Source organism: Typopeltis vanoorti, chromosome 9 (assembly GCF_054136105.1).
Source record: "Typopeltis vanoorti isolate ZY-2024b chromosome 9, IOZ_Tvanoo_1.0, whole genome shotgun sequence".
Lineage (NCBI taxonomy): Eukaryota > Metazoa > Arthropoda > Arachnida > Uropygi > Thelyphonidae > Typopeltis > Typopeltis vanoorti.
The window spans coordinates 133,656,740-133,672,006 of record NC_143557.1 but is presented as its reverse complement, the minus strand read 5'-3'; the positions used below and the strand labels follow the sequence as shown (position 1 = coordinate 133,672,006).

Below are 15,267 nucleotides of genomic sequence, written 5' to 3'. Positions count from 1 at the left end.
TTACCCCTTGCTTCCTCAGTACTTGGCTCAATTTTTTACACGTGAGATTTTTTAAAATGAAATAGTTGAATTTTTAGGTTGAAGTAGATAAAACATCTACAAATGATTGATTGCAATCAGTGGAACAATGTGATCTGTAGCAGTATGCGTAGACTTACCATTTTAACCTTCTTTTTCAACCGTGATCATTTCACTACTGAACGAAGGTCTATCCCGGTTTTCTCCATTTCATGCTCCTTTCAGTTTTTTCTCATCTACAGCACTCTACTTATTTTCTTAATTTCATCTTGCCATTTTTCTTTGTTCTTCCCTTCTGCTGCTCGCCATGCTGTTATTTTGATAATTTAGCTATATATTGTGATGTACCGAACCTATCCCCCACTTTGAGTACATGACGTATTTCATAATGTTCCGTATACCTACCCTGTCTCTAAGTATCGCAGTAAGCATTTCCTTTCCATTCATTTTCGAGTAACTTTCAATTTGTTGAAATCGAAAGTTAAATATCGTCATATTTAACTGACGTAATATTGTCAGTTAAATTATTCTGAGCTATAGATCCCGTTTCTCTGAATTTTCAGACGAGCTTGCATATCATATCATGCTGCGGGTTTTTCTGGATCTCTTTTGTGACTTCTTTATGCAATATATGAAAGTATAATCTCAAATCACTCCTCTTTAAGCATAGATCCAATCATAGAGAAAAAAAGTACAGTAAATAACTTAAGTTTGAAAATGTGAATAAAGTTACATTTCCTGTAATTATACATATCTCCACAGACGAGAGAGGCCTTGAAGCCCTAGTGTTATTACATATTGTATGGGCAGGTGATTAGAGAGAGAGAAGAAAGGAACTGTTAATGTGTATCCTGTCATAATCATAACATATCAGCAATAATACCACTAATATTTATTTTATCCCACGAAATAGGCAACCTGCCAGAACACACGCAATGTATTATCATAAATGCACTGGCCCCACGCCTTAGCTGCTTCGGCCGTACTTCCTAACAAGCACAACCTGCCTTCTCAGTATTTCGCATATTTTTACATATGATTTTTTTAAAATGAGATCGGAATATTACATATGTAGTACCTGGCCTTACAAAAAATGATTATAGTTTAAAAAGTCCTCTCGAATATGTGCTTTTGTTTACTCAGCGGTTTGAAGTACAGCTGAATTACATATCAGTAGGCGAATGAAAAGGGATTTAGCTGTTACGGTGTTTGTAAATCGCTATTAACAGTGTGCCTCAAACAGCTATTTGTTATACAACACGAAGTTAGGTTAAGTTTTTTCCAAAATGTGCTCTTATTGGAAATCGCACTGCTACTTATGGGATATCAGGATAAAATGTTTATCCATTTAAAACCTAAGAAATTCGGTCTGGCTTGAAATCTGAATCTACACTACAAGATTACTCGTTTAAAACTAAGACGACTACAAATGATCGAGTGATTTTTGTGAATGCATGTACCAAGTTTCAGAATATAGCATATTAATACGTGAGAGCGGATGTATTTCATTCATTTCTAAGTATATAAGAACGGTTTATATGAGAATTTTCGCTATTTTTACTTTTGATAATACTTATTACTTTTCCCTCTTCGGAGCATTCTATAAATGACACCTAAATTCACATTCTCGGCTTGTAAATTTTCCCACTTGCATATACTCAGTTTTAAGGTAGCTCGAATTTAAACTTCGCAAATAGTTCCGCTTTATATTTAAAAGAAAATTGTCACACCTGTATAACGTATGTCGTGGTGTTACTATCTGTATAACGTAAGTGGTTCAAGGTTACTGTGGTGTGTTGCAAAACATATAGTTCACAATGGATATTTTTATCATTACTAGTAGTGATCTTACCAAACAAAGATTAGTGTTACTCAATACATCAAAGTGTCTCCCCCACGCATATATAAATCGACGGTGCAAGACTTCTTATCAGAAACTCCGTTATCTGCAGTTTATTAACTTATGCATTAGTTTTCATTCTAATGCTAAACTTTTGTCTTGTAATCACTTTACCTTGGGAATAAAATCAAAAACTTTAATCAAATGCTAGTAGCTAATATTTGTGGTATTCATACATCTGTATCGTATAAATAACGAGCATTTTACCAAATTTTGGTGCTAAATAATGTGTAATTTAATCGGACTAATAATGTCTTTTGGTGTCATCAGAGACCTCTTATCCGTTGGACGAAAGAGACAGTTGCCCAACACCCTTTGCGACCAGGAATCCGATGCGCATTTGCAAGAGAAAGAAAGCAGCGTGGTTAGAGATGGGAATTTCTTTGATCCATTTGTCATTCTAATAATTTTAAGCTTAAAATTGTAATTTATAAATTTATTTAGTTTATTATTAATAGGTATTTTGCTTTTTGATGTATTTTTTTTATTAGAACTAGCCAGCCGGTTACTTCCGCAAAAAGTGGAATGCAAAATCATGTAAAAATACAATGCAGTTTCAAAAAAAATCATTAAACACGGATACTGACGCAATTATGCAGGGGCTTGCTTTTTTAAAAAATACATTCTTTATTTATTCGGCCATTGTTTATTGATTTGATTCAGAACGTTTGATTCAGATACTGTGGTATGTGAATCTTTCGTGATTATGATACAGACATTTCCGCTGCGGAGCAGGCAATTAACAGACATAATACACTGCTCACATAACCTTAGTTGTTTCGGTCATTCAAATCAGTCAAGCCCAACCCAATCACTCAATTCGGCTCTCATGAAGTTATTCGTGTGTTAACAGCACTGAATTAAAAACATTATTTAATTAAGCCTCTAACATGAATTTAATGGAGTTAAATGGGTGGACTTGGAGAAGGAGCGCTTACTTGAAATTGCCAGCTAATAATTTCAAAGAAAAAGAATTAAACTCGAAGATTTAATCACTTTGTAGACTTGGATTCGTCGAAAGGTTTTTCCGATGCTCAGTTTCTGAGTTAATGCCAAAAAATCCTTCAAGTGCATTTATGAAGAAGGGGAAGCGTGGCTTATTACAGGAACAGAAAACTGCCGTTAAGAGTTCTGTTCTCTTTATTAATTGTTCTGCCTATGAAGGGGGGGGGGGATATAAACATTATTCAGTATGACCCCCCCCAATACTTCCAAGTGGCTTTCATTGACCTTGAAAGAATGTTAAGAACCCGAAAGTAACTGGAGTCACCACAGCGACACTTAAGTACTTTAAATAGTCGCTAATTACAGGAATCACTAGGACTAAAATTCGAGCTGCAGTAACTTCAGTTTTAAGTTGAACCTTGTCAGTCCGCCACAGTGGGCAGCAAGTGTGGATGGTACGTTGTAAATCAGTTTCTTAAACTACGTTTCATCATTGTATTAGACAGTTGTTTTTCTCTCTCTCTCTCGGGACGGTACAGAGTACCGTCACCTTTATTGACAGTGCCGGACGACTTACGGATGCTCTTAGCAAAAAATGCTTACTAGCACCTGTTGTTTTCCAGGGGAAAAAAGAGTACGTCTAAAATAGCGAATCGGTGAAAAAAAACGACCGATTCGCTATTTTTTTTCACCGATTCACAGGCATTTCTACAGGTCGCATAATTCGACTAATAATTCTTCGATTATTTTACCTGCTTCATCCGGGGAAAAAAAATTAGTGATGTCTAATAAAACTATCACATTTAAAAAAAGTAAACTGGGTATTGGAGCAAGTTAGAAATTTGCTGCAGGTTTAGAAGGTATTTGATTGACATTATTTTGTTGGTATACAGGTGGAGAATTTTTGTCAACATTAGAACATTGGCAATAATTAAAGTATTAACTATCTTTTTTTTTTTTTAGTAGGCCTGTGTAGCTCAGTGGAAGTGGCGCTTGGTCGCTTGAAGTCAGACTTAAGTTCAAGTCTAGTCTCCGACTGGAGGAACTTTTTCTAAGCCTTTCTTTGACTGATTTCCGAGTTAGTCGATCTCTGGCATGGGCAAACGGGTTTTTCCTCCCAGAAACTCGGGTTTTTCATCCCGTAAACTCAAGAAAATCGACCGTAGTACCCACATTATGTCAGACAGTAACCTATCTTGTTAGGGTTAGGTACCAAGAGATGGTAGCACTTGTTTGCCAACCTCTTCATCCGTGGCTGCTATAATTAGTGATAGACATGGGCCAGCTATCTCTGATTGGCTACCAGTGGAGATTGAACTGCCCACTCAGTCTCCAAAAGCTAGATAGGGTTAAAAGGCCTCGCCTACTTCCTATAAGGGAATAAAAGGCGTTAGCTGATTTATTTACTATCATTTAAAAAAAAAATGGGATTTTTAAAAATATTTGAATTTCCATTTCGAGAAGTAAAATTTCAATTTTTTTAATATTTTCTTATTTATTTATTTATTTTTTTATATCAGTCCCACACTTGAGAGGGCTCAAGAAATATGACACAAGAGTGTCGTTTTTGGGTAGGTAGTTAGAAGAGAAGAATTTGTTAATGTGTTTTTTTGAAAACCTAAAAGTTGTAGTCATTGGAGAAAGACAGTTCCAAATTGCAGAGGTGTAGGAACTGAATGCAGAGGATAAGAAATTGGTTTGATGAGTTTGAAATTGAACTGTAAATGGGTCTTCTAAGGTTGGGCGGATTTGAGCTTTATAAAGCATCAGACGTTGAGTAGCAGAGAAGTACTATTTGGAATGAAAAAGAACAATTTATTTTTTTGGAGGCTGAAGAAGCTGTGGACCTGATGCGTTCATACTAGGCTAGACTGGATGTGAGAGAACCCAAGGAGAGAGACCTGGTCCTGATTGGTAAGAGGAATATTGTCCAAAGTGAAGGAGAGAGTAGAATCATCTTTCTTTCTAGAAATGAGAGAGGATTGCATTTTGGTGGCATTAAAATTCACCAATTTATCCTCATCCCCACTTGAGAATGGCAAGGAGATCAGTGTTTAGGAGAGTGGTTAAAGAAGATCTCACATGAGAATTACCTGAGCACTACAAGATTTTGAAAATGAAAAAGAGTGCCATAATCAGCAAATCTATGAATAGGACTGGATGTCAGGATCACTAATGTATAGAAGAAGAGTGTAGGTGACAGTACTGAGCACTGGAGTACACCAGCATTAATTGAGAAATTTGATGAAAGGAACCATCCATGAGTGACCAAGATGATAGCAGGTCTGAGGAATGAACCTTATGAGAACAGGTTGAAGATTTGTGGGTTGCAAAAATTGGTTGATAGGTGGAAAAAGGGTGATATGATTGAGACATTCAAATTACTGAAGGGTTTCTATAAGATTAATTCGGAAGATATTTTTGAGAATAGGACTGGTGGTGGGAGGACTTGGGGCCATACATGGAAGCTGGGCAAGAATGTGGTTAGCAGGGGTGTTAGAGCTAGGTTTTTTACTTGGAGAGTGGTGAATGAGTGGAATAAGCTGCCAGAGTCTGTTGTAGGTGCTATGACCGTGAATGAGTTCAAGGCGAGGTATGATAGATACTGTGTGAATGTCGAATAGTTGTTCTTGACATGATGCTAGGGCCTCCCTGGATGAGTCTGTCGACTCCTTGGAGTTGCCCGAAATAATAATAATAACATGGAGTGAATGGCCAGAGAGAAAGCTTGCAATCTATTCATAAGGAGGGAGGAATACCATAGGATGGTAGCTTGGTAAGAAAGCCACAATGACATACTCAATCAAATATCTTGGAAATATCAAGAGCGACTGTTTGAGTTTCTCCAAACATTTCTGTGGCTTGCGTCCAAAGGTAGATGAGGTCAGCAATGTGGTCTGCTGTGAAACAAGAATTGTTGCAGAATGTATGTTGATCAGTAAGTAATCAGAGGATCTCTAATTAGAAACAGTTGGCTATCGATGACCTTTTCCATTATTTTTGAGAGTATTGAGGTCAGAGCAATAGGGCAATAGTTTGGTGGCTGACTTTTGTCTTCCCTTTTTTCAAATTGGATGGACAAAAGCTTGCTACCAAACTATCCATAGTATGCTAAGGCATACTATGGATAGTTTCAGGAATTATTATTATAATTTATAAGGGTACTCCATGGAGTCAAAAGACTCACTGCAGGAGACCCACTCTATCCATTAACACGATACATGTCATATACATCTCTTTAAACTTATTCATTGTTTGTTGGGGCACTCACAACCACCTCTGGCAATCCATTCAACTCATTCACCACTTACTAAGTAAAGAACCTAGTTTGCACAACCTTACTAACCACACTGTTTAACAACTTCTAAGTTGACCCCTTGTTTTTCCCCTACTCCCTATGTATTGAAAAATTTCTTGTGTCAATCTTATGGACTTCATTTAGTAACTTATAAGGTACTGCCATATCCCCTCTCCTCTGCCTGTCAGCTAAACTCTGCAACCCACACACACCCTCAATCTATCCTCATCATGAATATTCCACAGACCTGTCACCAGCTTTGTCACTTGTCTCTGAATCCTCCCCACAACCTCTCGATCCCAAATAAATGCAGGTGACCAAATCTGTGCACGATAGTCAACATGTGGCAGAATCATAGTCTTATAAAGAGAGAGAATGATCTTCCTATCTCTGTCTGTGTTCAATTCAAGTAATCCTCTATCTATTTTTCCAGCTCTTGCAATGTGTCCTCTGAATTTCAAATCTCTATCCACCATCATCTCCAGTGTCATCAATTTCCTGTAAAGTAGTACCATCAATATGATACAAAGTGTGTAATCTTTTCATCCTGAAGTGCATTACCTTACATTTTACAACATTGAATTGACAACAATTTTCCTTTGCCCAAACTGCCAATTTATTTAAACCATCTTGTAAGATAACTACATCACCTTTTATCGACTATTGCCCTCCCTAGTTTCGCATCATCGGCAAACAACTGAATATCCTCCTTCAGATCTGCTATATCATTAAAGTACAAATTAAAGAGTGGTAGGCTATAGTACAGAATCCTGGGGCACTCCACCAGTCACCCTCATTCACCTTGATTCCACTCTACTATACACCACTCTCTGATGTCTGTCTATCAGAATGGTAGAAAAAATTCTGTTTTGGTTGTCTGTGCAAGAGTTGGAGATAAAAACTGATGCCAAGTGGTTTGCCTTTTTCTCTGGGAGATGTTGCAATTGTACCATCAGGATATGAGAGAGAGGTGGAAACATGGAGGGGCAGAAGTTGTGTTCCACAACCTTAGCAGATGACCAGAAGGCATGACTTCCATTAGGACAGGAGACAAGCTTGGTGCATTTGGTCCTTATAAAGTCTGCTTTGGATTTCTTGATGTTTTTTGCAGTTGGTACAAGCTGTAAATGTAAGTTTTTAATTGGAGCCATTGGGCATATGTTGAATTTTTGGTTTGGACTGCTTTGGCATATTTGTTGGAGAATAGGATTTGAATAAAGTAAAGGTGGAGGATTTTGTGTGGAGTTGGAATAAAAGCACTCATACAGAAGTTCACTGAAATGCAGAATCCTTGAAAAATTTTAACAATCTTGATTTTTGTTGGTTTGACCATTTGTAAAGGAAGAGTAATATTGCAACTGCATACTAGCTGGAGAGAATGTACTAGAATTTGATATTTAGATATTTGGTTTCAAGAAATCATTTTTAGAGCATTTCTCATCATATGCACAGACTTCTGTTAGATATGTGTTGTCTGCTCATATGCAAGTTGTTCCTAGACTCTGGTTGGATGGATTTTATTGAAATTTGATATTTGGAATCCAGATATTTAATGATATTTGATATCAGAGGTGATAGAAGATGCACTTCCATAGACCATCTATATTCTTACTGAAATCGTCATTGACTTTTAATAGCTGCTTTTATACATTGCTTAACTTTCTAACAATTTTCTCTGTATTCTCTCAGGGTATATGCTGGCTTGCTAGCAACTTTCAATATTTCTTCCTCTTGAGGACTACCTCTAACTTCTTTAGTCCACCATGAAGTTCTGATTTTCCTATTCTTGCAGAACAACATCACCACATGTTTCCTCTTTGTCTGAAGCATTTGGTGTTTTCTTCCGAATGTGCTACTGATACTCGAAGGTTTGGTCTTCTTTTCAAACTCTTTCAGTTTTGTATTAGCTTCTAACTCTTAATTGCTCCTCATCTGTCACAGAAGAAAAGAATGCTTTGTTCATACACAGACATCTCTAGTAAACAGCTTTTCAGAAACTAAAATTTAGATGTGACCTACTTGGAGAACTGCTGTGGCAATGTTGATGAGGACTTCGATATCACAGTAGTCTGGAAACTTGCCGGTTGAAACACACCTGTGATGTATATGTTACTAGGCTAAAGAGCTTTGAAGTCATTTGTTGATCAGAACAGGACATGAGAGATGAACACACAGATGTTCTACAATTGAAATAATCTGACACACCATATGTAACTCTACCAGCATAGCTCATCTCTCTTTAAAACATACTGTTAGTGAATTGCCAGTTTTCTCTTGAAGTTATATGGATTTTATTTATTGGAAGTTTATTTTCCACTTGGTTAGACTATAATAAATTTAGTTTAATCCTTTATCCAAGTGTAAGCAAACAAAGTTTGCATCCTGAAGATACCTTCAGGCATAAACTTTGTTTACTTACACTTGGATAAAGGATTAAACTAAATTTATTATGGATTTTGTTTATGTTAAGCCTTAAGCTTTAAATGAGATTCAGAATCTGTGATATATTTCTTTATTATTATTTTTTTTGTCTAGTTCTACATGTTTATTCATATCACTTTCTGTATGTATATCATTTGATAAACAAAGGTGATGTTAATTCTTCAGTGGTTTGCCTTCAGTAATTGTCCTTGTGCTAGTACGTTTTGGTATGAAGTGTGGTGTGTGTGTGTGACAAACACTGCAGTTTTTCTCCTGTAGTTTCTGCTTTCTGTTGAATTTTTTTTATTTATTTATTTAATTTTTTTTTTAAGGAAATCTGTTCATGACAATAACAAGAAATTGTTATTGCCACATTGATTTAATTTTCCTTGTAGCTTCTACGACAAGGAAACCTTACACTTCATTCATCAATAAAAGAAAAAAATAATCCAATTACTGATAGCAGTAATTGGCCTAATTTGAATTTGATGGAATATGTAAAATTTGAAGTTAATACAAAACTTCGAAAAAGGATATAGAAGTATCACAGATTTTTTTAAAAAAAATATTTTCTCAAAACATAATTCATTTACATTGATTCTAAAATAAAAACATTTAGGTTACAACATGTAAGCTAAATGTTTTTCAGATTTTCTTCTCAGTCACCACTGTATCATATATGATATCATCCTTTTCTGTTAACCAGTGATTTGCAGCCAGTCAGAGTTCAGAAAACCCACCTATAGGTCTTATTTCATTGACAGTTTTATGTTAATTTTAAATTTTTTAGCCTCAGTATTTGTTTACAACATCACAGAAGAAATTGTCTTGAATCACTTTCTAAAAAAAAGGTCAGATAATTTCTTATGCATTGTTATTAACAAACGTTGAAGCTAAAGCTTATTAGGATCAAGAACTGTGTAAAAATGATCATGTATCATTATTAAATAAATAATAAATAGTTGCACATCACTAAAATGATGTACAAGTGTTTTTTCCTCATGTTTCATAGACTGATAAACACATCACTGTATAAGTGGTTGACATATTAGCTTCAGTATTGATAGTTTAAGAATTTGTTAATGCTATGTTTAAAAAATAACCATAGCATTAGCAAAGGTTTTTAAATTAGGCAGGATTGAACATGCAACTGCAATATATCAGATGACCTAAATTGACACCTGACCAGTAACACATTTACCTATTGATGAGTCAGCACAAAATTTATCAGGTCCTGTTGATTTCTGTTTGTAAACTGTATAGTATATTCTACAAGTATATATTAGTAAATCTGGTGATCTCAGAATTTAGGATATGTTAAGTTACTTTAATAAAGAGCAAAAATTATAAAGTTATTACTTACAAAGTGTTTGTTTCTTAGGTCCAAATTTATACATGTTTATAGGCTTATAGAAATACACAGAAGGTGCCTAGTTGTGAGGTACACCATTTGTAAAAGAGTAGCTTCCTCAAATGAGTGCTTGTTGGTTATGTCACAGAGATATTACTCCATGCAATACCTCTGTGACATAACCTGTGCCGTAACCTGTGGGTGCATCAAATTGAATTAGTGGATTCTGTTACAAACTACATATTCTATCTTCATAAATACTTGATTGGTTGAGAATTGGTGAGTAAACATGCCAGTGAAATATGGTATAGTAGTTATCTCCTGGAATCTTAATGTTCTGTGACATGGCACAATATTCCTGTGGGAACTGACCATTACCAAACAGATCATTGAGCTTGAAAATTGGCAGCAGTATTCATGTCAGTATTGGTACCAGAGATCTAACACATAGAAATTAAAAAAAAAAAAAAAAAAAAACGCTCTCCACATCATGCCTTTCAGTGTTTCCATCTTGCATAATATATGTGACTCCTCCTATTCTTATCATAATCTGTCTATTCACTGTCAATGTGGAACAAGTTAAATTGGTATTTTTCAAACCAAGTGACCTCTTCCCATCTATTAGGCCTCCATTGGTAGAGCTATGTGCTATGTTCATAAAAAAATTAACTTTCAGATTTTTTGTAATTTTTGATACATTATTTTCTGGATGACTGTATTGTACTACCATGTGACTGATTATGACCATCTACTTGACTGCACAATCCTTGTAACACTTCAACACATCAACTAGTCATAGGACTGATATTTTTTGATTATTGGACAGCATTACAGCCAAGGGTATCATAGAACCTGTTCTATGATATTCATTATCAATTTCAGTTTCTCCTTCTTGATGTTTATTGTTATTCTTGCTCTCACTAGCATATGATCACTATCATAATTAAACTGGTCAATAACAGATACACCTTGTGATATTTCCATGTTGTTTACCATAATATAATCCATTTCATTAAAATCTTCTCTATTTGGTGATTTCCCAGGTTCACTTTCATTTACTTTTTAAAGAATGTATTTCTTATGTACAATCCCTGGCTCTGCAAATTCAGCAAGTTTTTGTCTTCTCTCATTTCTTTGGCTCCTGCCTTGCACACCTAATGCATTTTCTCACTGTTGTTTCTTGCCTACTTTACAGTTAAAGTCTCCTATTATACTTTTCCAATAACGTGTACTGTCTCTGAGAGTATTGGAGAGATCCTCATAGAAACTGTCAACTTCTATATCTGAATGAGTGGAGGCATATGCATATATTTGTGTGTTACTTAAACTGCTTATTGACTCTCAATCTAAGAGTTGTAATTCTCATGGAGAATGATTTTAATATTTTTCCATCTTTTAATGATCATAATTCCAACTCCTGGACTATGATCTCCCTCACTGGTATGTAAAATATAATTGCTTATTTCAGTAATTTTTTTCTCTCCTATTCTTGTTTCAGAAAGTCCAAGAATATCCCAGTTTATGTTCTCTAGTGCCTTATACAGCTCTTCTTCTTCTTTTCTTCTCCTTCCAAAGTTCTGACATTGTAAGCATAAATGTTTAATTTTCTCATGATGGTGATTGATCTTCTCAGATGCATGATTTAAAAAGAACCTTCCCTTTGTTTAAGTCAAGCAGTGGTGCACCGAGAGGGGGGCCAGGGCGGCCTGTTATACATCTGTTATAACAGGCTCCCCCCAAAGAAAAAGGGGAAAAAGCACTAGAAAACTTTCCAAAAATCTTTTCCTAATTAAAATTCATTTTTTTATTTATGTTGTGTCATATCTTCTATTTCTATAGTATTTATGAATTAGCGATCATTGCAGATGCTCAGTTATAGGTCGTATGTGATGCGTAGTGCGTATTCTCAAATCCTCTACTCAACTCGGGGACCCCCCAAGATTAAATCATGAGTGTGTCACTGAAGTCAAGTCTATCATTAGTCTGAGAAATAGATATCATATTTGGGATAACATGCCCATTATACTACTGTGGCCTTCAATTCTTGTCAGCTCTGTTTCTTTAAGGAGGATATTTGGCCAGTCTTCCCTTACTGACCAGGCATCTTGGGTATTTGCCTTATATATAAGGCTGAATCAATGAATAAATAAAATAGGAAAGATTCCATAGCCCTCAACCCACTTTAATAGCATTGGAGAAAGGAGCAAGAAGAGTAAGGACCAGTCTACAGATAATATAACAGATGTATATTACACGAAGTAAGGCATGGTCTAACATCAGGTACCAGCCAGGCAAACACTGTTTGCTACAACTGCCGCCAAGCCTGATCCCCTCTGTAGCTGAGAAGTTATCTTCGCACAATGACCCAGCGATTTTTTAACGCAGATATGTAGACGATATTTTGTGATATAAAACAATTATTGGATAAAAAATAAACCACGGTGATTGAGTTATTAGAAATCATTTATACTAATTACGTTTTATTCTGTACACTGTGGACTCAACTGAATCCATATATACATACACGCACACGCTTCCCTACCACTTCACTTCTGTGGCCAGGAATATAGTCATAATAAAAATTTCTACCGGTTGTAAAGCGGCGTCTACTGTATTTGAAAAGTGCAATAAACGCTTCCCGTCTGGCAAGGCGAAATGACATCCTCTCCCATGTAGAAGCTAAAGTTATTACTCAGCTTCTGACTTCATTAATCATTTCTAATTGTCGCAATGAATTGTCTGATACAAATACTCGAAACAGCACAACTTAACGTTTGTATGTTTGTAAAATTGTTTTTTTTTTAAGGATACCTTTATTTCATTCACGTTTCATTCCAGTTGAGAATACACTTGGGAATGGGATGAATTTTACGCTTCGTCCAGATAAAATTTCTTACTCCTTTTTAGCTCGGTTAATTGTTTATAAACAAAGTAAATTTCGATTATGACCTTTTTTTTTTTTTTTTAAACATTATAATGAACGGTGTATAAATTAAGTAGTTGGTGGATTGTTGCGTTGTGTGTAAACTGAGATTAATAATGTGTGGGTTGCGTAGAGAAGTGTCCTTCCGCGTTGAGTCCTTGCGGGATGCCACGTAATAATAAATGCATTTAACACACCGTAAAAATTGTAATGTATATTATAAATTTATTGGGTTATTTCACGAAAAAAGTTGTGCAATGATGTATAGAGTTGATACAGTGGCGGATTAAGGATATTCCCCCCCCCCCCAAAATAAATAAAAGAATTTAAAAAAATTAAAATTTAGGTGGCAAATAAATGAAATTTTGTACTTTTGAATTTTTTGAACTTCTGGATTTTTCTGCCTGTTAAAGGATGATAAATAAAACTTTTTATTTAAAAAAATTATCAGTTTTTTTTTTTTTTTTTTACTTTCACTACACTCAAATAATGAAAACACGAAAAGTCACACTAAAAAGTTACTTTTGAAACAAACGCCTCACTCTTACACGATTCAGTAACAAATGAAGTTAAGGAGCAACCAGGCGAAACTTCCTATGTCAGCAATGCAATCAGTTGTCGTGATCTCGAAGCTGTCGACATTGGTAATGCGGTTTAATTTAAAGCATAGGTAGCACGTGCTGTTCAAAATACGAAGCTTGTCAACTAGCGCCGACATTGTTATTGCGGCATTATTTAAAGCGTAGATAGTGCGCGCTGTTCAAGATACCTATTGAAATGTAATAATTGTTTTGAAAAAATTTTCGCTTAAAATAATCAAGATTTTTATGATGTTTACTGAAAACATTAATCTATTTTAAACCACTATAGGAAAATGTCTTGGCTTGGGGCCTCCCAAAGCTTGAGGCCTCTAGGCATGTGCCTCATTGCCTTAATTGGTAATCCGCCACTGCGTTGGTATCAGTATAAGCAGGGCCAGCACTATCATTTAGGCAAACTAGGCAACCGCCTAGGGCGCAAAACTTCAAGCTATGCTTTATTCATACTTTACTAAAATATCAAAATTAAATAGTGATAATATTTAACTCTTGGTTCTTTTTTGTTCCTTACCTAAATGATTTGAACTTACCGCTATTTAAAATTCAGTTAAGATAAATATTTTAAAACGTTAACACTTTAAAATATTAAATTTCGGTATTTTATAACTTTTTTTTTTGTAAATGAATTATAACAGAAAATTTTCAAATTAATTAAAAAAGAAAATAAAAAGCCCTATTTAACCTGAAAGACAATTTTATTTTGTTTAATGTCAATTAGAAACATTTTAGTTTATGAAATAAGGGGCGCACTTGTAAACTTTGCCTAGGGCACAAAATAACTTGGCACCAACAGTGAGTATAAGCATGTCTGTAGTAGCACTGTTAAAAGAACGAGAGAACAGTGCGGACTTATGTTGGAAAAGACAATTTCGATTCTCGTTATAACGCGAGAAATCTTTGTGTATTGTTTCAGTTAAAGGTAGTTAGTCGATCTCATAAAGAAGCAGAAGAGTTTATTTTTCCCTCTAGTAAACTGATATATAAGCAAATCTGCCAGAGAATACATGCAAATGTATTCTCTGGCAGATAGATTTATTAATTAAAAGACAAATACTATTACCGGGCAAATGGCAATGTACGTGCATTGTGTATTAGAGCCATCATTTACATTGTGTCCAAAACTTAAGGACGAACACTATTTCTGAAGATTACAACTGCAAATTCAGACCACTCAGCTTATGGCAATTTGTATAGCTGATGATTTCTAGTAAAAAACGGTTACACATCTATATTTTCGAATTGCATGTAAAGGGGTCACGTGCTGGCATTCAACAGTTCAAAAGACTGGGCTAAACAAATCGTTTGAAGGAAGCTCTTTTTGTGAAGGAATAAAGTTGCAAACTTGGATTCTAAATGATTTTACGCTGGGAAGAATTATTGGAAAGCTTGAAGAAGGCTGAAGAATTATTGATATTGCCAGAGTTTGAAATCTCACATAGCATTTTATCTAGGCCCTGGACAGCACTTCACACCAATGGAATGTGTTCCAGACATTTGGAGCATTTGCCCTCACTCTACCACAGAGCATGAAGACAGATTTTTTTTTTTTTTGTTTATTACAGCAAAACATAATTAATGCACCATGGCAGCTCAGCTTGCAAGTTGGTTCCATTCAAGCACAGGTACTTAGATATCTGTACAAACTGTGGCAAGCTGTTTGTGACAAGTAGGTCTATAAGCTCAAAGGCCTGTAGTCTGTATTTCTTTATCCACAGCTCATTGTAGAGCACATCTTCAGTGGTGTTGTATCCATAAAAATTGGACAAGACACCAATGGGCTAATGTGCTCTTAACAGATGATTTTAGTCTTTC

The 15,267-nt window shown here is 35.3% G+C and overlaps 1 protein-coding gene across 3 annotated transcripts in view; it reads left to right on the top strand.

The window, feature by feature from the left end:
* LOC150103585 (septin-7-like) overlaps window positions 1-15,267 on the top strand; it is a 210,644-nt gene that overhangs the window by 10,545 nt on the left and 184,832 nt on the right. The window contains exon 1 of one of the 3 annotated variants that reach the window (XM_090398308.1): window positions 2,147-2,282. The exons of 1 other annotated variant lie outside the window; for it this stretch is intronic. In XM_090398308.1, the coding sequence (XP_090254434.1) occupies window positions 2,169-2,282 (114 nt within the window). In that variant the 5' untranslated portion in view covers window positions 2,147-2,168. Of the gene's footprint in view, window positions 1-2,146; window positions 2,283-15,267 lie in introns of those variants that run through there. One more of the 3 variants, XM_090398309.1, reaches the window with a different exon arrangement.